We start from the raw sequence: 23,482 nt of genomic DNA, 5'->3' as shown, positions 1-23,482 counted from the left end.
GAATTTGTAAATGGGAATTTCCAGGATGTTGTTCATTTGGAGTTTTGAAAGGACTGTAGCAAACTAAGCCAAAGACAGAGACTAATCAATTCTTTTAAATTATATATGCCTGTATAAAATGAAAATGTTTAGAGAAACATCATCAAGTGTTCTCCATTTGCAGTCTTTTGGCTGATTCCTCTTGAAGCATGTTAAAAAAATCTAGCTAAATTCCATTGTGAGCATCAGTGATGGAAGCGTTCTGGGTAGGCGGTTCGTGCCCCATTATAATGCCATATGGATGCATTTTGTATAGTAAATATTCAAACATGTACATCTGATAGTAAACCACATAGTGAATTGTTGTGGCATAGGTTGAACAGCATTCTAGACCCTTTAAAAAATAATATTATATTGGCATTATACTGAATGTAAGTCTAAAGACAAACACACCACGTACCTGCTTAAATTTGTAATACGCAAAATCATACAGCCAACAATCTTTAGCTAAGCCCCCGGGTATTATCATGGCTTCCAATGTGAGTGGCAGAAATCGATGTCGTCCATCGCTGTCTCTGGAATCACCAGCACTCACATTGCACTTGCTTAAGCAAAGGCCCATTTCGAAATCTTCGGTGCCCATTTGGTTTTCATTGCATCGACCCGAATTGAGCCCGTGCTCGACCAGACGACGCACTGCCTCCCGGCTGAGCACGTAGCCAGCGCCACCAGACATATATCCCTGGTCGACGTACGGCTTGAACTTGCAGCCAAAGTAGACAGGCTCATCGGGCTGATGGGTATGCAGCATATGGCGCATATTATCAATTATGGCATATGTATCATCGTCTGCCTTAAAGAACCAATCCGCCTCGTCCAGATGATGCTTATAAACGTGTTTAAAAGCAGCCTTCGCCTTGCCCCACAGATAGTCGTAGCCCTCGGTAACGTTCAGTGCTACTGTGGCCACTCCCGCTGTGCTCTTCTGCTTTCGACTGCTAAACACAATCAACTTATTGCAGTGGCGTCCCCATGTTTGTCGGATTGACTTTACCACTTTCTCGTAGTTATGCGGATAGGTCAGCAGCACGCAGAGAATGCGCACCTGCTTGTACAGCTGCCTGGCCACGGTGTCATTCGCAGACAGCGCCGGTAACTGAACAACTGAGTCTGGTGGCAGTGCTGGCATGCCATTTATGTGTCCATAGGGCCGCAGATGATAGAGCAAATATTCTATCACATGCAGCTGATTGGCTGAGGCATAGGGAAAAGTAATCGGCATCTCCATGTTACTAGTAAAGTCCTGTTAAAGAAAAACTGGTTAAAATGATTTTAATATTGAAATGGTTGATTTCCCCACCTGCTCGGTATAGACTGTACGGTAGACATATGGCCAGATCCAAAAATCGGAGCGCATCGTAAAGGGCAACACCTCGGCTGGCACCTGAAACGGAAAGAGCTGCTCGTTGGGGCCCTGTTCTATTTTGGCCAGACATGCGTCAAAATGGCTGGGCAGACACTCATGTTCCAGCAGCAGCTGCTGCAGTGCACCACGACTGAATATATAATCCGTGGTATCTCTCAGACTAACATGGGCATAGGGATAGGCAGCATGGAATGCGCTAAAGTATATCAACTGATCTGGCGCATAGCTGGCCAGTTTGTAGCGCACGTTCTCCATAATCACATAGCTGTCTACATGCACATGCAGCAGCCAATCCAAGTCCAAGTACTGAATGCTAGCGATGCGTCGATACGCCTTGGCTGCATCCGACGCTTTGCTAATGTGCATCCGATTGCAGCGTGCGCCCCAGGTTTTCAGCACATGCTTTGCCTTGCGCCGCTCGTGATTATTGGTCAAGTGCAGCAGGCAGTGTATACGAACTTTCTGGTACATCTGCTCGGCGATGCTAAGGTTGTCCCACGTCTGATTCCGGGTGCCCACGTCGAAATCAGTGACCCGCTCTTTATATGGCGGCTGCAGATAGTCCTTTAGGGCAATGCCGGCACGACTAAATGCAAATATATATAGCTCCAGAAGAAGGAACCAGAATGCACAACTAACTAATATTGCCAAGCTCGTGGGACCTAATAGGCGCTTCAAACGTTCCAGCAGCATTTTGAAAAATATTTAAATTGTTTTAATTGCGCATCTGTCAAATCAGTTATTTGCAAAAGTTGCCAGACTGCTTAAACTGGGACTAGCTCATTTATTGAACTGCCGTTGCCAGACTGCTGCAATTGAAACTAATTTAATGCATGCGCAAAACCAATAAATAAATAAAGATCAATTTTGAAAAAGTAAGTAGCATTAATTTATAAAATATATGCAATTGCAAATGCTAAAGCGAACAAATATTAGCGATGCCGGACTGAAATGTATAGGCAGATTAGATTACGGAACTTGCTGGTTCTGTTCTGAACCAGCGCTCCGATATTTTGAGCGAGCTTCACTCTTGTCGTTCCTTTAACTTCTTTAATGTCGCGCCAATAACGTAACAAACTAAAATGCAAATATATTTGCATAATGTGTTTAATCAGCAAATAAATAAATATACGAATTTAAGTCAATATTTTAGTGAACGGGCAAGTGAAGTACATGTACTAAAAGCTGCAAGTCGAATTGCAATCGGGCCGCCAACTGAAACACCGTCGGCAAAAGCTCGCGACGCGCGCCAAAAAAAAAAATGAAGCGGTCCTTTTTTTTTTTTTTTTTATGTGCAGTGTTAAATCAAGGAATAGTAAAGTGCAGTGTAATTGTTACATAAATATGTATTATATGAAGCAGTGTATTATACATATACATACAAGCATATTTATGTGTATTAAAGTGCAGTGCAATGTTATTTCTCTTCAATGAAGATCAGATCTTTGCTCATCATGAGCAAAAAGCAGAGCAAATTTTACATGTATATGTGTGTGTGTAAGTGAATTGAATCAAAGAAAAGAGGAAAAGAGAACAAGTGAAAGTGAAAGTAAGGAACCAATAAAGAACAGTTATATACGTGCAGACGAACATAATATACACTTTGCAGACAAACAGCTAATTTTAGATATATTTATATAACTATAGTTATTATAAAATCTATATTTTATGTTATTTATAATCTCTGCAAGGGGTATAAGAAGTGAAAGTGAAAGTGCTTAACAGAAAGTTATATTGATTAAATTCCGACAGTTGGGAATTTCAGTTAATTATGCAACGGTAAGTGGATCTTATATATTTGATTTTCTAAAAAATTTAAAAATATATATAAATGACCGCATATCCGAAATTTATTCTTAAATTATCAAATAAATTCCAATTTTTTCATTACATTATTGAATATTACATTTCGTACAAATTCAAATCGCTTTGTCTTTTACCCATTGAAATTGACTAACAAGGGTAGCATGGTTTTGTGTGTTTGTAACAAGAGAAAAAAGTATTTCCGACAAAAAAGAAAAAGATAACTTTCCCCGTATTCTCCGAGCAATTGATAAGATACAATATCGAAATCGTTTTGTTTGAGCAAATATCTCAGTTTTTAAGGTAGGTAAGGTAAGGTAGATGTATGTATCTTCTAGAATAGTGTGCACAAATCAAGTATCTTTCATTTTATATATATATATATATAATCTTAAATTTCGCCTAAAAAAAAACATTGAATGGATTCTGCGAAAGGCGTAAGACACGTCTCAAATGATTCTTCTTATAGATCTTTGCAAATAAATTTGAGCACGAAACTTTACCCCCATTTCCAGCAAGGAAGAATGCATTTTTTGTAAAGTGTAAAACACCCCTTAAATAAATTTGAAAATAAGCTTAAGACCGATCGGATGGTAAGCAAAAAAGTTTCAAACGTTTTTCGCGTTTTTTTCACACACGCGGGTGGAATTTCCCGAAACCCCATAACTCTTAATTCCGCTAAAATCAGACAACTAAATAAGAGTTTTTTATTTTTATTTTTTATGATTAAATAAGGTTTTTATGTGCTCTTCTGTGTTCTGTGTTCTTCTGAATATAGATCATTTGAATATTCAAGTTTTTTTATTTCACTTGTCAGTTTTTTAAGTTCTGTTTCCATTTTTGAGTTCTCCTTCGGCGTCTTTTTCTCTTCTAAATCGGCTTCGTTCGAATTGACTTCTCTTGCATCAGGTTCTGTCGGAGCTACAGTTGTTGTATTCGCCAACCTGTCCTCATCATTGATGGAATCCTCGTTGCTGTTGGCGGGCTCCTCCTTTGGCGGCGGAAGGAACTCGCCCACTTTCAGCTTAGCTGGCAACTGTTGCTGCGTTCTTACCACTCCATAGGGTTTCAGGTGGTAGATCAAATAATCTAGAGCATACATCAGATTTGGGCCCACATAGTGAAATGAAATGGCATTATCCGAACAGCAATCGAGACCCTTAAACAAAATAATTGATCCCAATCATTTACTTAACTGCATCTTAGAACTCACATCATCCGTCTGGTAAAAAAGATAATTCCAATACCAAAACCCTTTGTCTCTGTTGGGTATTAAATGATGCTCAGGCACAAAGGGAAACATGCGACCGCGTCCGTTCGAATCACGAGAATCGCCTGCAGTCACATTTAGATTCTCCATGCATTTTCCAATTTCAATATCCTCGTTAATAACGGTCTCCTGTAGACACATCTTGGGATCGGGTATGCCGTCAACAACAAATCGCCGCAGTGCTTCCCTGCTCAGCACATAACCTGCTCCTCCCGACATGTAACCCTGCTTCACAAAGGGCTTGAACTTGAAGCCAAAATGTACGGGTGTCTCCGGATTATAGGGATATAGCATATAGCGCAAATTCTCGACAACCGCATAGGTATCATCATCTGCCTTGTAGAACCAATCCGCATCGTTGTAATGATGCTTGTACACATACTTAAATGCCTCCTTCACTTTGCGCCAGAGATTCTCTCGACCTTCACCCACATCCAACTTCACCGTGGGTAGCTCATCATCCGCTCCGGAGCTCATGAATAGAAGAATATTGCAGCGTTTGCCCCAGGTTCGTTTGACATGGCGAGCCTTCTTTTTGTGATTGTTAGGATTTGTCATAATCCAGCAGAGCACACGCACCTCCTTCTTTAGCTTATCGGCCAGCGAAGAATCATCGTTTGGATGCTCGTGCTTAATCACATGGAAATCTCCTATTATATCTTCGGCTACCTTGTGTTGGATAAGGGGTTCGCTGCTAGCCAAAATGTTGTTAGCTTTGATGCCTTCAGATATGGTTATGTAGGATATAATTTGAGCCAGGCAAAAACCGATGAGAAGACCAATCATAAGAGTAAGCAATGAACGTGTTTTAGAGGCACGTGCTAAAAAATTTCAATTGCCTCAGAACAAATTTAATTTCTTTTTGGAATTTGTGTCGTTTACCTTCGTAAAGAACGGAGTGTGAAACCATTTTGTATGACGCTTCCAGCTTTAACACTTGTCTAAACACTCACAAACCAGCTTTGTTTCAAATCCAAGAAATTTTTAAATTTTAAATAACTTCACTGGCTTTGCATATCTAGTATATTATTCTAGGCTTTCACTTTGTACATGTAGATACTTTACATGACCTTTTTATTTGAGTATTAACATAAATAGTTCTATTTGAATATAATTATGCACTTTATTTGACACACTTTATCATTAAAGAGCGCGTACCCAAAAAACCCGAACCGTAGTATTTCACGTTGCCGAATCAACTAAGCTTCTAAACCGAAAACTGCCCGAGTTATGGGTGGGAATAGGCACTTGCATTAGATAGCACTTGTGCAAATAGAAAAAAATAATAAAGGTCTTTATCTTATGTGGGTCGATTACTTTGTATTTGCTTTTATAACTATTTAAACCATTACAAATGGGTAAGATAGGTTTTTATTCAAATGTATGTGACAGGCAGAAAGAAGCATATCAGAGTCCATAAATATATATATTCTTGATATGCCGAGTCGATCTAGCCACATCCGTCTGTCTGTCCGTCCGTCCGCAAGGGTGTAAGAACCTATAAGAGATACTTCCTTCTGCCTGTTACATACCTTATATATACCCTTATATACCCTTATACCCATTTTTAATGGGTTCAGGGTATAAAAATACCAATCTTGCGCTTGGAAGACTATCCAATAGCAGTATTTCGTGAAGGGGCAACCTATAGATACGATTTTTAATTGAAAGCAACTTAATAAAAAGTTATCAGCAAATGTTTTTTAGATACTACGCAAAGAAATCCATGTACGCTTATTTCTGCCTAATTGAATTTTGGTAAACACATTTTTTTTTTTGTTTAACTGAACTAGTTCCGAGCAGGCATGTTCAGATCTGAACAATTCTGTTTAATAGATAAATGTAGTGTATTACCCTGCTTTGCCCGGCTCAAGTTTTTCCTCTTCTTCATCTCCTCCAATTTCTGAAGACAGGTTTTTTTTCTCGCAAAATTGAAGGCAAAATGCTTGTCAAAGGCTTATTGAACAAAAGTTTATTTTCGGCATCAAGATGTTCGCCACAAGACTAAGATTTTTTTTATTCGATTAACTTTAAACATATTTTCACAAAAAATCTATTAAGCTTTCTAACATATAACATGATTTTCAGATGCTTTGTTGTTGTTTTGGCTTGAGTTTTATGCGCTTCTCTTGGTAGTTCGCATGAGTTTCATTTTGTTGGAGAACTAGTTCCTTTTGAACATCCTTGTCGGTAGCTTGTAAATGCCCTCTGGTAAAGGTATCAAAGGAATCAATTCGAAGCGGCGTTGAGTAGAGTCTTACCAAGAAAATGGTCACAAATAAACCCACGACAAGTATGGCGAACTTGTTTAGTGCTAAAATTCGTATTTATTACTTAAGAATTTAATTGAATGTAGTATTTTACACCCTATTACGATACCTTTTCTCAGTGAATGTGTCCGCATTTTAAACTTTTACCTATAACTGTAAAGGTCTGTATGCAAAGTATTCCCAAAAAAAAAAAAAACAAATATTCTCTCATATCAGACACTTGCGTCAATAAAAGAAAACAAATGGTCTAAATTTCACCATTAACTTGCCTTTCAGATACATTTTTGTGAAAAAGTTGAATTTTGAAAACCAGATATTATTCTTTATTCTATATTATATTAAATATTAGAATTAAGGACCTCATAGCAGCTGATATTACATTTTTATGCGAACTGAGCCGACACACATCACTTTTACGACTAGGCTAAAAATATGATAAGCCATCGTATCGAAAAGTCTATGAGACTATCAACACGCAACTCTTTTTAATAGACAATTGTTTAAACATTGTGTGTGTGTGTGTGTGTGTGTGTGAGAGAGAGCGCAAGAGACATAGCGAAAGAGAGAGATAGATGTTTAAAAACAACAGATAAGAAAATTGAATTACTAATAAGAGTGCTCGCGAGTACCTGACAATGAGATACCCTGGACCTTATTCCACCAACAACAAATGCAGCTCGATTGCACTTCTCACATTTTGCCCAACCTATTTCATAGATAAAGAGATGTACTGGCATTATTAAATTTAAGTAAGCTAGTTCCTAGAACCCGGAACCCTCTTCAACTGTCCATCGCGTCATAGCTTAAATCCATAATAAGTATTTGATCTTAAAGCAAAAAATTAACAAAGAACTAAACACAGCATGAAATTGAGTCGCAATTGCTATTCTATTTAGAAATTAATAAAGCCAAGAGGCTTATAACCGATTTCTTTAATATTTTAAACTTTTATGTTTATTTACCCATTTTAATGATATTCGCAATATATTTTGCAGTTTATAAATAAATGCCATCTTTCCAATATATATATATATTTACTCTACATTCGCCTCAAAACATATTATTCTTTTTTTTGATGAAGATATCTAGAACATAAAATATTGATATACTAAAACACATTTTTTCGACAAATTCCTCCTATAGAGCTTTGTAATATAGTATTGGGATCTATGGCAGTTTTATGATATAGTGGATTGATCCGACAGGTTCCTACATCATGGATATAGAAATTCATAATATGCTATTGAAGATATGTAAGATCCGTCAATGTGCTATTTGTAGTCCTGTTATATTGCGCTCCGGCATAAATTCGCCTACCGCCAGTTTTTTGGGCAACGGCAATTGTTCGTCGATAATGCCAAATGGTCTTAGGTGATAAATTAAAAAGTCTAGTACATACATTTCCTTGGGCGAGATGTAATGAAAAGATATAGCCGTATCTGCCATACAATTGGGACCCTAAAAGAAAGTTCCATTAGATTGAAGTAGGTAGCCAAGTAACACCTTACATCTGTCGTATTATAGTATATGTATTTCCAGTACCAGAACTTCGTATCAACTTTGGCAGTTAAATGATCTCTGGGCGCAAATGGATACATACGGCCGCGTCCATGGCCATCACGAGAATCGCCGGCGGTCACATTTAGATTCTCCATGCATCTGCCTATTTCAATATCCTCGTTTTCAACGGTGCCAGGCAGACACTTCTTGGGATCGGGTATGCCCTCAACAACAAATCGCCGCAGTGCTTCCCTGCTCAGCACATAACCTGCTCCTCCCGACATGTAACCCTGCTTCACAAAGGGCTTGAACTTGAAGCCGAAATATATTGGCGCGTCGGTATTATAGGGATATAGCATATAGCGCAAATTCTCGACAACCGCATAGGTATCATCATCTGCCTTGTAGAACCAATCCGCATCGTTGTAATGATGCTTGTACACGTACTTAAATGCCTCCTTCACTTTGCGCCAGAGATTCTCTCGGCCTTCACCCACATCCAACTTCACCGTGGGTAGCTCATTATCCACTCCGGAGCTCATGAATAGAAGAATATTACAGCGTTTGCCCCAGGTTCGTTTGACATGGAGAGCCTTCTCTTTGTGATTTTTAGGATTTGTCATAATCCAGCAGAGCACACGCACCTCTTTCTTCAGTTGCTCTGCTAGGGAGAGTCTCTCTATTTGGTAATGTCGATGATGGTTTTCCACAGGAATGTTTCTTTTATAGATAAGTTGAGTCAAACAGCAGCCCAGGACTAGACCCGCGATGAGGGTGCAGAGCAAATGAGTTTCAAAAAATCGTCTATGGTTAACAAACATTTTAACTCCGTATTTGCGTTAGCGAACGCTGAACAATCCTTATAGACTTGGTACTTTAAATATTCGTAATATTGTTAACATCTACTTGATTCTCAGAACCGAAACGACGCGTATTTTCGAAATGACTAGGATGATAAACTGCCTTTACTTCAGTTCTTATAGGCTTCATTCGGGGTCGTAATTTTATTTACTCCAGCCTATGCAAGCTTATATTTGTTAAACTTGGGAATAAATTTATACCAATTGTACAAATTGAAATAAAAACGTGTTGGGATATCTTTCAGATGCCATTTCTTGTGCATTACTAAAGCTAATCAAATATATGTATAAACATTTTTATAAATGAACAGAACGCAGGCGACCGTGTCTGAAGGTCTTTAAGTGCACTGTGCTACAAAATAAAACTAAAAGAAAGTAATAATATCTTTTGCATGCCGAAGATTTAATACCCTTACGGTCTTGCAGATGTATGAGAACAGTGAAGCTCGTATATTATAAGTTTGACGAAAATATCTTTGATATATTGTGACGGACGATATTAAAAATTAAAATAAAATATGAAAATTGGTTTAAGCTTTTAAACGACTAAATATAATAGTCGAGCAGGGCTTAGTATTAAATACTGCATTTGATTTTAAAATTTCTTTAACAATTTTCTTCAAAAATTTCTATTGATATACATAAACAAAGTTGTTGTTTTTAGAGTTTATTAAATGTTTTGTCATTATGGGCTGGTTATAGCAGCTTGTATATGAAAAACAAATTTAAAAACATTTTTCGCTCAATAAGTTTGTGAAAATGTTAACGTATGAACCAGCTCAAGCAGTGCATAATTTAAGCAGTTCCGAATTTTCATTATATATTTACAGTTAATGTGTACTGCTTGCCAAGCAGTGTACACCCACAACTTCACAATTTTGAATTTAAAAATTTCGTTACTTTTGAAGCGAACTTAAGATTACAAATGTGCGACCTTATACATTTGTTTGAATAAATAATGCCTGGTTATTAAAAAAAATGTTAATGCTTAAGAAAATCTATCAAAAGTCAAGTATTTATTCCATTTGTAATACAATACTTTATTAAATATTTAAGAGTTAATGGTAAAGTGTAATACATTTTCTCAGTATCATTGCCAAAGTTTATATATGTACGTATTAAAGCTTATCGAAAGAGTTATGTCAATTTTAAATTTATAGTTTATTGCTAACTAAATGGGCCAGTAGGTATGTGTATGTTTGACTTATTTGCGTTGTCTTAAGAGCTAATTATGTGCCATTTGCATTATAAATACTTAATCAAGTGTATCTACAGCTATTTATTAGTATATATTATAAATGATAATTGCGCAGACTTTATTACAAACTAAACTAACAGCACTCAATCATTCTGGTTTTGGTATTTTTGTACAAAAGAGTCGCAATTCAAGAGCATTTAATTAACGTAGCCTGAGCGTATTTTACTAAAACAAGAGACAACATATGGAAATGGCAAAGTATGTTAAGCTAAGTTCGATATTTACAAAAGTTTTATATACACATAACATCGGTCTGTAATCACTGCGTCTGCTTTTGTGTTTCGGCAGTATTTGATTCCTCCAGCTCCTTGGGCTCTTTAGGCGCCGGCATCAATTCGCCCAGCCCCAGCTTATTGGGCAGAGCATCTGGCGTATTAACTATGCCATATGGCCTCAGATGGTATATCAAATAATCTAGCACATACATTTGATTGGGCGACACATAATGAAATGATATGGCATTATCCGAACAGCAGTCCAGACCCTGAAAGAGAAATATGAAGAATTCATGAGTTAGTTTGAATACATGATTATAAGTTAATCCATATTTCTTCGTGTGTAATGGATGGAAAAGAGATGGAAGATCTGAGCCGGGCACTGCCGGGTATAATTTGTAATATCTCACCTCGTCTGTTTTATAGAAGATATACTGCCAGTACCAGAACTTCTTGTCCGTGTGCGAGGGTATCAAATGATGCTCCGGCACAAAGGGAAAGAAGCGACCACGTCCGTTGGCATCACGGGAATCGCCCGCCAAGACCTTAACATTCTCCATGCACTTGCCCATTTCCACATCCTCGGCGCCGGTATTGTCATTCTTGCATAACTTGGGATTGGGCAACGCTTCGACGACAAAGCGCCGCACTGCCTCCCGACTGAGCACATAGCCAGCGCCACCGGACATATAGCCTTGTTTAACGTACGGCTTGAACTTGCAGCCAAAGTAGACGGGCGTCTCGGGATTATAGGGATATAGCATATAGCGCATGTTCTCAACAATCGTATAGGTATCGTCGTCTGCTTTTAGGAACCAGTCCGCATCGTTGATGTGGTTCTTGTAGATGTACTTGTACGCCTCCTTTGTTTTGCCCCACAGATTATTGCGTCCCTCGCCAATGGGCAATGCCACAGAATCCAGTTCCTCATCCTTGGCGGAGCTCATGAAGATCAGCTTATTGCAACGCTTGCCCCACGTGCGCTTTACGTGGCGCGCCTTCTTCTGATGGTTGGCGGGATTTGTCATGATCCAGCACAGAATTCGCACCTCGCTGTACAGCTTCTCCGCAATGCTGGTATTCTCGTGCGCATGCTCGTGCGTGCCCACATCCTGCTCTGGACCAGCCAGCTCCAGCATGTCGTGACTGTGATGCGCATCGTTGACATCGCCATGCCGGTGGCCATCGTACGGCACATACTCGCCACGTTCCGGCGTCGATGAGTACACAAATAGCTCGGCCAGACAGAAGCCAACGACCAGGCCGACGATCAGTGAGACGAAGGAACGTTTGTTGGAACGTCCTGAAAAAATGAGAAAGCCACAGATCAGTTGGTTTGTTTTATTTTTGAGAACATTTTTCATACATCCTAAAGATTAGATGGGAGGGAGAATAGTTTTCCTTTTATTTTAGCGAAGGCGACGTTTCTTCATCCTACTGACTACTTTCTTTCATTTCCAAAAATCAATAAATATCGAAAGAATTTTGAATGGGTTAAATTCTTTGAGTACGATTTCTGGTATATGCGCATATGCCATATTTATGCACTGTAAACTGTATAAATTCGTGTAAACAACGATCGGATAATAAGACGAGCATTTATTGAAAATTCAATTTTGCATCTAGTACCAATGTGAAAAGAAGATGCGCAGCTGTTGCAAAAATTAATCAGATACACTCAAACAAAAAAGTTCATAAGTGTTAAATTCAAACACTTTAAAATTGCAAAACCTTTTTTATAGTTTTATAAAAAAGGAATTATTTAAGAAATCTTTAGCTGTCTTAAAGGAAAACTATCTATTTGAAAAACAATAGGGCAAATGTCTTTAGTCCCGATTTCTAAATTTTAATTTCTATATTTCGCGAGTAGTTAAGCCTTGAACAGGACTCGATCATTCAAATTTGTTTTCTATTGTGAGTTTTAGAAATGAAATTCATGTAAAACTTAAACGTTTGCTTGCTTTTTAGGTAACTTACCTTCATTAAGTAAGGATCGTCCGAGTAGGCTATTGGCAGTCATTTGGCTGTAACTTGTGCTACGTGCTATAAGCTGGGAGGGTTTGAAGGATGTGGGCAATGTATGGCAACCTCAATGCTTGGCACCTACTCTTTGGGTTTTTGGGGGGCCTTGAGCCTCTTTGGTTGCGTTACGTAGGTGAAGTTGCTATTTCCTGTGCGTTTTACATCTTCTGCAAGAGAAACGAGAAAACATGCTATTAATATCAGTTGAAATAAATGGTTAGGCTCTTGTATTCCTCACAGGCGTGGACCAGTCGGTAATGTCCGTTCTACTTATAAGCCTGCTGAATTCTACAATTTTAACGTGTCTTCTGCACTTGTCTGTCTCTCAATTACAAGTGTCTTCTAGCTGAGAATTGTGCATTGGTGCGATGTTCGAGACATGACTGAATTATTAAATATGCGAAAACGTGACAATTGAATCATTCGAATCGCACTAAGCTCAGCTGCAACGTTTTCCATTTGCTCAATTTTTTGCATCTTTTACTTATTATTTCGTTTATATCTCTTGCTTGGTTTTTTGCTCATTTTCCCATTTTCATGCATTCTGCTATGCGTTGGTGTTGATAACAATTAATTATCTCTTGCACGTGTGTTACATCTGATTACCTGTGCGCTCAACTGGGTCAAGAGTCTGCTGCTTCTTATTGTTTCTGCTTCTTATTGTTTCACATATGCGAGTCTTATGCTTGCCAGTTAGAAATTTTACTTTTGATCTTTTCTATATTGTAAACAAAAACATTTTTGCACATTTACATATTTATTTAGTTAATTTCACGTCAACTTGTTAGTTCGGGTCTTAAGTTCAAAGACACGCTTAGTTTAACTTTACAACAAATATCATGGGCAAAATGTAATTTTGGATCTATATGCAAATCACGTTTGGGTCACAGCCATAAATACTACAAACATTTAACTACAGAAATTTAACACTTTGTTCAATCTGATTACTTCGAGCGGGTGTGAAAATTGAAATTATGAGCCGTAATTTTCGAATCAATAGAAAATACATCAACAAATTTCACTGTATATATTTGAATTCTTTTTAAAAAATCTTTTAAGCTTAGTTTAGTTATATATTTTGCATACATAATCCAAAGAAATATTACTAATGTTCGAACACATAATGTATTTATGAAAATATTATGTCAGAATTAAAAAAAAAGAATCCTTTTTCTCTAATAAGTGGTTTCTGAAAGGTCATCATTTAGGTTTAATGAAGAGCTTTAAGTTCCTATGCAATTCTCTTCTTTTTTTTTTTCAACACTTGGTAACAATTTTTGTGGGTTTAATGAACTTTATCAACTGTACCGCGTTTTTTTTTTAATTTTTAGTTTTATTTATAAAGTTCAAATTGATGTAAAATTTAAATTTTATTGAAGAGTGTTCAGCCATTAACATCATTCGCTTACGAGCGAGACAATTTCCCATGAGAGTTGGATTTATTAAAGCTTTCTTACTAAATGTAATTACAAACCCGATAGAATTTAAATAACTATAATTATCAAGCACGCACTTGGTAGAGTATACACAAACAGCAGGGGAAGGCATTTCCCCTTTCTAAATAAGATTTTTTCATTGAACACAAATTGATAAAAAGTAATCAATGAAATTTATGCAGACACAACTGCAAAGAAATCGTTGAATGTGTGTGCTTAATTGCATTTTGTTAAGAAAATAAACACAATGTCAATCTGAACTAGTTCTAATACATATTTAGTGTTAAACATTTTTGTTTTATTGATAAAAGTCACGATTGAATTATGTGGTATAAATGAAATGCAAATATTATACATTAACATTTTTTGGTAAAGTCGAATTTTTATTACCTCCCTCAACTTCTTCGTCTTTTGTATCTTTGTATCTTAAGCTGTTGGAAAACGTTTGAAGGCAAATTCTTTGGTGTGATTGGCTTTAAAGCCTATTTGCTATGATGGAAAATGTGAATAATTGTTTGTGTAAACGCAAGCCTTATTTACGCTTATTTTCAGAGCTGTTATGATTATACGGAAAAGGCTTGCACTTTTTTGCATTGTATGAAAAAGTAAGGAAATAAATCGGCACGGGTAAAGCTGGGTAGAATGTGTTCGTATTATTGATGCTATTTATATACTGTCTTTTTTACGTTTCTACACAACTCACAACTTTTGTTTAAACTTATTGATTTAAAGAACTTTTGTCAACATTGTTTAAAACACTTGAAAAACAATAATTGGATGGTAAGCTTACAGCTTGCACCTGCACCGTATTTGTTTACCTGTTTTGTGGTTGTTATTTAAATTTAAATCAAATTTAGTTAATACATTGTCATAAAGGTTTTTACTATTCACAAATGAATGAGTGTTTTACGAGTGGCACGATTCGCTTGCGAGCGACAACTGAGTCCACGATGCATATGAGCTGGGGTTCTTAAAGCAACGTAAACTGCAATCAACAGTGCTTCATGTTGTTGTTGCTGTTGTTGCTAGAATAATGTCGTAGCGAAATGAAAATGGAAATAGCAAAATTTACAGCGTGCCGCATTATCAGTGGAAAACAGAAAGCAAACCATTTGGAATTGAGTTTGGCATATGGTTTGTATTGTTATGAGGAGTCGTTTATCTTTCATGCAATTAAGCTAATTGATCTGAGCCACGGGCACTGCCGAAATGAATCATATGTGCTTATCAGCCACTGTTGGGCTTATCAGTTGATTATTTAGTTTTGCCTTTATGACTGCCCATCAATATGTGATAATAGAGGGCGAAATTTTCGAGTGAAACGAACCTTTAAAATGTCCACTTTTGAGGTGTGGGTCTGCGGGCAAGATAATGCCTCTAGTCGGTTATATCTGATTGATTGCTAACAAAAAAAAAACAATAATAAATTTTTTACTCAGCTTTCGACAAGTTTACATATAGCTAAGAAATTATTAACAATTCATTTTACACATAAGCTAATATTAATGCATTGTTTTTATACAGTGTAACTATAAGAGTACGATTTTTATTATTGAGTATATAATATAAGAGGAAGAAGAAGAGGAATCCGCGCAGAATACTCTATTATGCGTGTTACAATCATCACAGAGGATGATAGAATAGTTACGGCTAGTTAATTGGCTAGTCATTAAGTTAACCTAGTTATTAACCTTTATTATTAATATAACACCAAGCCTGGTTCTACAATTAATTAAGGAGGGAATAATTATCATCAGAAGTCTACTGAAGTTAATTTGTATATATTGTAAATTATTGATCATTTTCCCTACAAAAACTTATATTTGCACTCATCACAATAGTTTTTTTTTTGTTCAATAACATCGTTTTCTATTCCTTTCGTAGCTAAATAATTCATTAGTCCCATATGTCCGGCTCCGACATATATATCTATGCTAAGTTTGAGGCTGACAAAATCGCCTTTGATACTGATTAAGAGTTTGTTGAGTATCTCCTTCATTGCGTGACATATTTTATGACTAATCTGTAATAGCTTACATTAAAAAACAAGCCTCTCACAGATAAGTTTCTTGTCAATTGCTTTTAATCAGAATTAGTTCTAAGTTTCAATTCGTTCGCCATGGACCCAAGGCCCATGCGATGTTTGGATTTGTTAGCCGTAAATCTACTTAGTTCAAAGACCCGTGCACAAAACTGTCTTTATATTCGGCCTTTGTTTGGTCAATATAAGCGAATGCCTCTTATATCTAGAGCCCATATGCAATTGTGCACGTAAATAGGTGCACGGCCCCAAAAACAATATGTAGAATTTAATTTGCAATGTCATAACTTGCCTTGCAGATCTAGGTGTCGGTTATTATTTAATTTACAGAATGTGATTGAAGAAAATTACTGACTGTTCGCCCCTTCTTGCGATTTCATTAGCCTTTACTCAATAATTCATGGATCAAACTTAAGCTTAAATAATTCTTTCTTTTAAACTAATGACTTTCATATCCTCTCTAAGCCGCAGTCAGCAGAATTAGAATTCCGTAGATGAGGATGGCAGGATATATATAACTAATAAAACTGAAGCAACGATGGAACATGCTGCGAGAGAATTTAAGCAAAACGAGTCTATTGTGACAATTGGTCCATGGACTGGAGAGCTGAATGCAATCGTGGAACCGCAAAGTCAAATGGGTTCAATTGCATTGTGTGGGCGGGTGGTGATTGCAATTGCACCGGCTACCGGGCACGGGGCATGCCTCAATTGATGGGCAGATGTGCACGTTAATGTGCCGGCAATTTAAATTGCAATCGTAATTGCAAATTAATTAAATGTGGACATGAAATACCTTATTGTTATTCTTCCAATTTCAACAGTTTCACCCTACTGAAAATTCGTGTCACGGCAATTGTGTTTGCTGAATACAGTTTTGCATTTTGCAAAAGGCATTGCAATTAAACGTAAATTACATAAATTGCTTATCAACGAGTCGCTTTGCATATGCCAAAGCCATAAAAACTAGTGCAATGTAAACAAATAATTTGAAATTTTAGTCTATATTTAGCTCAACAAGCCGCTACGAGCTAAAATTATTTTTAATATTTGCAGTTCCAACAGTAAATTGCAATTTAATTTTTGTGTCCGAATAAACACATAAATGAACTCATTTCGCAACGTGTCTCTAATTCAAATCTTTTTTGCTATCAATTATTGTGGTTTCATTGTTATTTAGAAACAATTAGTTTATCAACTGTGTGCTATGAGGTATAATCACTATTTAGGTCGTCTACCTTTATCGCACATATACATAAGTGAATGTTTAATAAAGTCCATTTATTGATTTCCAGCTAATCTTTGTATCTTTTTCCCATATGATTAAATACACTAAAGGAAGGGCCCAAATATTATTTAATCTAAGGCAACAACATCTTAGTTAAGTGTATCTCACATTAAAGAGCATTTAAATTGACCGAAAATCAATTATTAAATAATATAAAAAAGGTAAAATCTATTTTCAAAAAGTAAAATCAATATATAAGTAAGATTATCGACTATAATAAAATCACCATAATAATATTACTTTCTTTTTAAATTCTTAAAATATGTCATTAAAGAATTAACTAGCGTATGATATATTAGTTAGCATAGTCCAAATGTATTTAAAGTCAGCACGTTAAACAAAAAACTTTACTCCAATTTAGAATTGTGGCACTTTTTTCAAGCAATCGCTAAAAATCCACATCGAAATTTCGTTTTAAAGCAAGACTCTTGGAATAGTGTATACAAATCAGATACCATACATTTAATAGATATCATTTTTAATGATAAAGCAAGCGATCTTGAAAAAAAAAACTAAATTATATTGCCACATTATTTAGGGGTTCGAACCCCGAAGCTCTTCGTTCAGTTGTCCGCACTTAGTCACATAGACAACTTATTTAATTGAATATTCCAAAATGTTTTTGATATTAAAACACTCACATACAACAAATAATCTGACTATGGAGGACATGCTTCAGCGAATAAGATGAAATTTGCCAAAAAAAAAAAAAGGTACATACAATTTTATTATTAACATTTTATTGTAAGCTATTTACAATTTAAAATAGCAATTATATGAGGCGTAATAGATATTTTGAAAATGTTTCAAAGTAATGAAATGATTATCTCATGGCAAACATATCAATGCTCGCCCTGGGTCACAATACCGTGACAGTTCATTCACAGTGGATAGTTGGATATTTTTAAACACGGCGCGCTGACAACAAACCAATTGTTCAATTGTTTTGTGTTTGGCGCGCCGGTTAACCAATAAAACCGGCCACGCTTTGCGATTCTGGGTAAAAAAACACAAAAAACAAAAAGAATTTAATTAAATAGTTGTCTGTGTGTTTGCCTTTTATATATATATATATATATTGTTTCCCTTACTTTCAATTGTTATGCCACCAGATAAACGTGACAAAAAAGTATATATACATATATATTTGAATAGTATATGCTTCAGCAAGTGAACAACTTCACTGTTATCACGCGCTAGAGGAACTGACCATGGAAACTGTTATCATAAGTTTTGCTTTTTATTTTTCTATACATCCGCTCTCAAGTGGCAGCATTACGTCTTATCCAGCGCTGTAACACGTCACCATCTCGTACTTAAGTTTTCAGCTATCTTCTTAGTAATTGGTTTATAAGCACTACGAAAAATAGTATTAATTCGTAGTGCGAAAAGTATCTAACGTCAATGTAGGGTAGGAACCCAACAGCAAGGTAACATTTTATCACCTGATAACAAATTTTTGTGCTACGTGATAACAATTTGTGCTTTTTATACGCCGAAAACATTTCAAATGGCGAAACAGGCAGTTAAAAGTAAGTCGATCTAGTCTGTCCGTCTGAGACTTTAATGATATGCAATTTGTATGCTCTACAATTTTTTCTAAAGGTCGGACTATGAGCACCGAAGTTAATCAAGTTGGCATTTGCCATACACTGTGCTGCGTATACGTGTATATATATATAAAGGCAGCTCAGCTTTTTGGTTAAGTCCTAGTCGAACGTCCCTACTACAGAACTTTTAGCTGATATTTTGATATGAGCAGTTCCATCATTAGTTGGACGTCGTCAACATTTTGTTGACTGTTCGTTAGAATTTTGTTTTTTATTTCATATTTATGCCCTTACGGTTGGTATTATATATTTGTCATGAAACATCTCCGACCTCATAGAGTATATATATTCTAGATCAGCATCAACAAACAGTCAAATATATCATATATCTATAGGAAAGATCGCTCGAAAAGTCGGTCTCGCGTGGCAAATGTTCTGTTTAACGTGGGAAATGTCTATAAGGGTATTTGAATTTCGCCGTGCCAAAGTTATCCATAGTTTGTAGTTTTTTTTTTTTTGCTTTATTGTCAGCGAAGATAAAATATACATGACCTTATCACTTGCATTGTTATCTAGCTAATGATTTGCGAGCATGTGTTTCAATTTGTTGCTGAAAATTGAATTTAGTTCAGAGTTGCAAATGCACATTAGGCAAATGTTTTGACTATTTTCTATTTATATATCTTGTAGCTAGCATTTCTAAAATGTAAAATATCCAATCAGTAAAATACATTAGTCATAAGCACATATATATATATATATATATATATATATATATATATATATATATATTTACACTACAAAACATCGCCAATAGCTGGAAAGAGAAAGAAACATCATGCTGGTATTGTTATCTCAAATGGGTCAAAGGGTTGCGGAATTTCAGTTTGATTGTTTAAGAATATAATCGATTGATTATACGAGGCTTAAAAGAACTGATGGAAGTTTTTTATTTGCCCCAGGGAAAACAAACATTTGAACAAATGTTGGCTTCATCAGTCGTAGCTTATTCACGTGTGATAAAAGGTATTACACAATACGCTTAACTAATTTATGAATTATTGGATTTAAATAACATTTGTAGCTTAAACAAGTATGCTTAAGCATAGTTTGTTAAACTTTACTTCATTTGTACCATATTTTTTTATATAGTACGAAATTTAGATATTGTTTAATGGCTCATCAGGAATATACATGTCTTAAAACTTTTTCATCTAAGCAGCAGCAATTATGATTATATTGACATGAACAAAGCTACTAAAACAAAAGGAGGGATAAGACGTTGCACATAGATACTATTATTAATTCTTATAAGATAAGAGATCTTGGCACATACATTATCTGACAAGAGAATCCATAAATGTATTTAATGAGCTCAAGAACTGTAGCTTATGATAATTCTTTTATAATTATAATCGAGTCTGAAGTGCAGGAAAGATAAACTTGTTGAGAGCACAAGAAATCATGAACTTGTTGTGTTTATCGCGTGCCCCAAGTGGAACCTAATAATGATTATGGACCAACTAAATTTACCGCACGAATGAAAGAACAATTGCGTCTATATAATTTATCCAGTTGATGCCCGGCACAATAGAACTTTGGCACTTGGCTCCAATGAATTATAAAACTGGCGCAAAATGATTGAAGGCGCTTATCAGTGCAGCAGCTGCTGCATCTGAGGCGCGGCAGCCAAACCAATGTAATCTAAGTACATACAATTCATATATGTATGCATATGCATATTATATATTTATATATAAACATTCAAATAAAAAAAAAAACAACAACAACACGTGAAGTGTGTGCAGCGTTCGCATTTAAGGAATCACCAGTAAATGAAAGAAGGCGGCGGACAATTCACCCCTGGAGTGTAGAATGAGCGAGAGAGAGGCAGAGAGCGAGAGAGCGAGAGTCAAGCGCCGCGCGACAGATAGCAACGGAAATGGCAACTGCACGATGAGAGAGATATAGCGGGCGAGCGGGAGAGAGCAAGCAGAAACGCTGCCAAAGGGCAGCTGTCGCTGCAACGCTTTATAAATAACAACAAATATTCTGTTTAGCTAGCGACGAACTGTGAATACTCTTTAAAACCAATTGGCAGAGCATTTTTATATATTATCTTGTAAATATTACAGTTTCATATCATGTTTGTTTTTATTTAGCATTAATGAATAAAAGAAAGCTTAAGATTGACACGTTAATGTGAAGTTTAATTAATATTTGGATGATTGACAAGGTGAAAGTATTTGAGGAAACAGAAAAAGCAATATGATCAAATAAATCAAACAAAAAATTTTATATTTGAATTAAAGTTTGATTCAAGTTTTATCTAAAAATTACACATTGTCTTACCTACTGTTGTATAATAATAAAATTAAAATTCTTTAAGAACCGAACCAAGTCACTTAGGAAAGAGTTATACCTACTATAATAGAATTTGTTCTATTCTTATAATATTTTCTATCTTGTCATTTGCATATTCCTTAATTTCAAAGGCCTTTAAGCACTTTATATTAAATTAGGTACTATATTCCTGTACAAGTCCTTTGAGATGTATATGCATATCCAGTTGAAAAAATAAATTTTTGTATGGAATGCATGGTCGCATATCTTTTTTGCTTTTTCTACTTGTGCTTGTTTTTTCATGTGCACCAATTGGATGTTATTATTTTTGGGGCTTATATACATGCACACACATATTAACATTGTAGTTTTTTTTTTTTTTTTTTAATACTCAGACTTAAGCTTGTCGTTTATATTTTATTGCATTCTCAAGACTTTATTTTGTGTGAGAGCGTGTTTTTATTCATTTTTTTTTCGGCACTTGGATGCACTTTAGATGTTTTTTATGCATTCCTCATTGGATTTTGGTTTTGACATACTAAGCGTACTGCTGGCTGGGCCCAGTAAATTAACGCTGACTAAAAGATTTAACTTTTCTGGTGCTTATTTTTGTTAATAAATAAATTTTTTTGATTTATTCTTGTTGCTGTTTTTAGCTTTATTACAGCATTTTAACACTTCACTTTTAGCTACTTACAATTGATTTTTAGCACACTTTTTCGCATTTTGTTGCTGTTGCTGTTGTTGTTCTTGTTGTTGTTGTTGTTTTTGTTAATTTTTTCTTTATTGTGTACTTTTGTCCGTTCTTTGTTGTTGTGACGCAGGACGCACCCAGGGACCGAGCTGCTCTTTTGTCTAGATTTGCGCACTCACGTTTTTGTGACAATTTAATTGGTTGCGTTTTGTTTTAATTGTTGTACTTAATAGAGGCGCAACTAAACTATGAATATAGTAACAACAATAATACTATTTAATTACAAAAATTAATTTTCCGACTACGGATACCGAACGCGCGAGCGCACGAAGTGACAAGAAAACGGCAACTGCGGCAAACGCGCGAAATTTGTGACAACCGAGTCGTACAAATCGAATAATAGGCAGAGAGTGAGAGAGAGAGAGAGAGAGTGAAAGAGAGAGTACGTGTGGGAGCAGGAATTTTAGAACTCACATGTGCGCGCTGACCCCATGAGAACAACGAGCGACGCTGAGCGGCGTCGGGAGAGCGACGCATGCGTTGCCCCAATTTGACATATGAAAAGGGGGCGGCTATTGGCAGAGACGCCTGAGAGAGAGAGAGAGAGAGAGAGAGAGGGTAAGAGCGTGAGAGAGATTACGTCAACTGCGCGAAAGCCGGCATGCGGCCGGCTGCTGAGCGTTTTTGATAATGCAGCACAATTAACTTAATCTACGCATACAATATGAATGCATTTAATACGAATTTATCAAGAGGGCAAAGAGAGACAGAGAGAAAGAGGGAGTGATAGTGTGTGTGTGAGAGAGTATTGTATATTAAGTCTTACAATTAGAGCTGTAGATTAGCTACCCCCAGCACAACCAGGTGTGTATGACAGCTGTGACGAGTGAGAGTTAGCCGAGAGCAAAAAGAGCGAGAGCAATAAGCTAGGCAAAACAGCTGTTCAACAGGACTGAGGGCTTGTTTTGGGGGTAAGTTGACATTAGATTTGTCTCTTTAGTCCGCAAGATCCTTAAAATAAAATATTCTATTACAAACAGGAAATCTAGTTGTTGTAGCATAAATCTTAAGTGTCCTCTGACTTAATCGATTACGAGCTGGTTTTTAAGATGTGAAAAATTACGAAGGCTACACTCTCGTTAGTTAGACGTATTTTATAAGATTTTAGTATTAACGGTCTTGCTTAGACACATCTGAGGGATTGGTATGTCTTTTCATTGAAACGATTTTCGCACAGGTGGAAATCTTTTTCTAGCTAAATCAAAATGATCAATTTTGTTTTATTTGGATATCAATAAATAACTTTTACTAAACTGTGGATATGTAAAATCGATATTGATATATTTAAGTTTTTAATACTCGGGTGAGAGCAATTTCGCAATTTTCAATCTGAAACAATCAATTCTGAATCAATAAAATGATTCTGTACAACTAAGGCAGGTTTTCGATTAACTTTCTGAAATTAAAGTAAATAGAATTGCCAATTTGCGGCAACAAGAAATCTGTTCGCTCTTAGGTTTTTCCAAA

At 36.1% G+C, this 23,482-nt stretch overlaps 4 protein-coding genes and 1 long non-coding RNA gene across 8 annotated transcripts; all 5 read right to left on the bottom strand.

Moving 5' to 3' along the window:
- Positions 1 to 109: 109 nt before the first annotated feature.
- Positions 110 to 2,151, bottom strand: LOC6628736 (uncharacterized). The gene is made up of 3 exons (XM_002051037.4): positions 1,340 to 2,151; positions 440 to 1,282; positions 110 to 373 (listed from the first exon to the last, which is right to left on the bottom strand). Exons 1-3 carry the CDS (start codon positions 2,096 to 2,098, stop codon positions 206 to 208), a joined length of 1,770 nt encoding a protein of 589 aa, XP_002051073.1. The 5' UTR covers positions 2,099 to 2,151; the 3' UTR covers positions 110 to 205.
- Positions 2,152 to 3,917: 1,766 nt separating this feature from the next.
- LOC6628737 (glycoprotein-N-acetylgalactosamine 3-beta-galactosyltransferase 1) lies at positions 3,918 to 5,658 on the bottom strand. The gene is made up of 3 exons (XM_002051038.4): positions 5,361 to 5,658; positions 4,422 to 5,299; positions 3,918 to 4,367 (listed from the first exon to the last, which is right to left on the bottom strand). Exons 1-3 carry the CDS (start codon positions 5,386 to 5,388, stop codon positions 3,948 to 3,950), a joined length of 1,326 nt encoding a protein of 441 aa, XP_002051074.1. The 5' UTR covers positions 5,389 to 5,658; the 3' UTR covers positions 3,918 to 3,947.
- Positions 5,659 to 6,441: 783 nt separating this feature from the next.
- LOC26531250 (uncharacterized) lies at positions 6,442 to 7,149 on the bottom strand. The gene is made up of 3 exons (XR_001450111.3): positions 6,858 to 7,149; positions 6,740 to 6,792; positions 6,442 to 6,686 (listed from the first exon to the last, which is right to left on the bottom strand). It is a non-coding gene; the product is annotated as an uncharacterized lncRNA (long non-coding RNA).
- A 665-nt stretch (positions 7,150 to 7,814) lies between these two features.
- On the bottom strand, positions 7,815 to 9,124 carry LOC6627385 (glycoprotein-N-acetylgalactosamine 3-beta-galactosyltransferase 1). The gene is made up of 2 exons (XM_002051039.2): positions 8,257 to 9,124; positions 7,815 to 8,206 (listed from the first exon to the last, which is right to left on the bottom strand). The coding sequence occupies exons 1-2, from the start codon at positions 9,067 to 9,069 to the stop codon at positions 8,012 to 8,014; spliced, it is 1,008 nt and encodes a 335-aa protein (XP_002051075.1). The 5' UTR covers positions 9,070 to 9,124; the 3' UTR covers positions 7,815 to 8,011.
- Positions 9,125 to 10,370: 1,246 nt separating this feature from the next.
- LOC6627386 (glycoprotein-N-acetylgalactosamine 3-beta-galactosyltransferase 1) lies at positions 10,371 to 22,288 on the bottom strand. Of its 4 annotated transcripts, none has more exons than XM_015172617.3 (4): positions 21,959 to 22,288; positions 12,559 to 12,770; positions 10,992 to 11,884; positions 10,371 to 10,850 (listed from the first exon to the last, which is right to left on the bottom strand). In XM_015172617.3, exons 2-4 carry the CDS (start codon positions 12,599 to 12,601, stop codon positions 10,626 to 10,628), a joined length of 1,161 nt encoding a protein of 386 aa, XP_015028103.1. In that variant the 5' UTR covers positions 12,602 to 12,770; positions 21,959 to 22,288; the 3' UTR covers positions 10,371 to 10,625. The 4 variants fall into 4 exon arrangements, with proteins under 4 accessions (XP_015028103.1, XP_015028102.1, XP_070065142.1 ...); XM_015172616.3 differs by lacking the exon at positions 21,959 to 22,288 and adding an exon at positions 14,858 to 15,002; XM_070209041.1 differs by lacking the exon at positions 21,959 to 22,288 and adding an exon at positions 14,430 to 14,447.
- Between the last annotated feature and the right edge of the window lie 1,194 nt (positions 22,289 to 23,482).

Source organism: Drosophila virilis, chromosome 4 (assembly GCF_030788295.1).
Source record: "Drosophila virilis strain 15010-1051.87 chromosome 4, Dvir_AGI_RSII-ME, whole genome shotgun sequence".
Taxonomy (NCBI): Eukaryota; Metazoa; Arthropoda; class Insecta; order Diptera; family Drosophilidae; genus Drosophila; species Drosophila virilis.
This window is presented reverse-complemented; position numbering and strand designations above follow the sequence as displayed.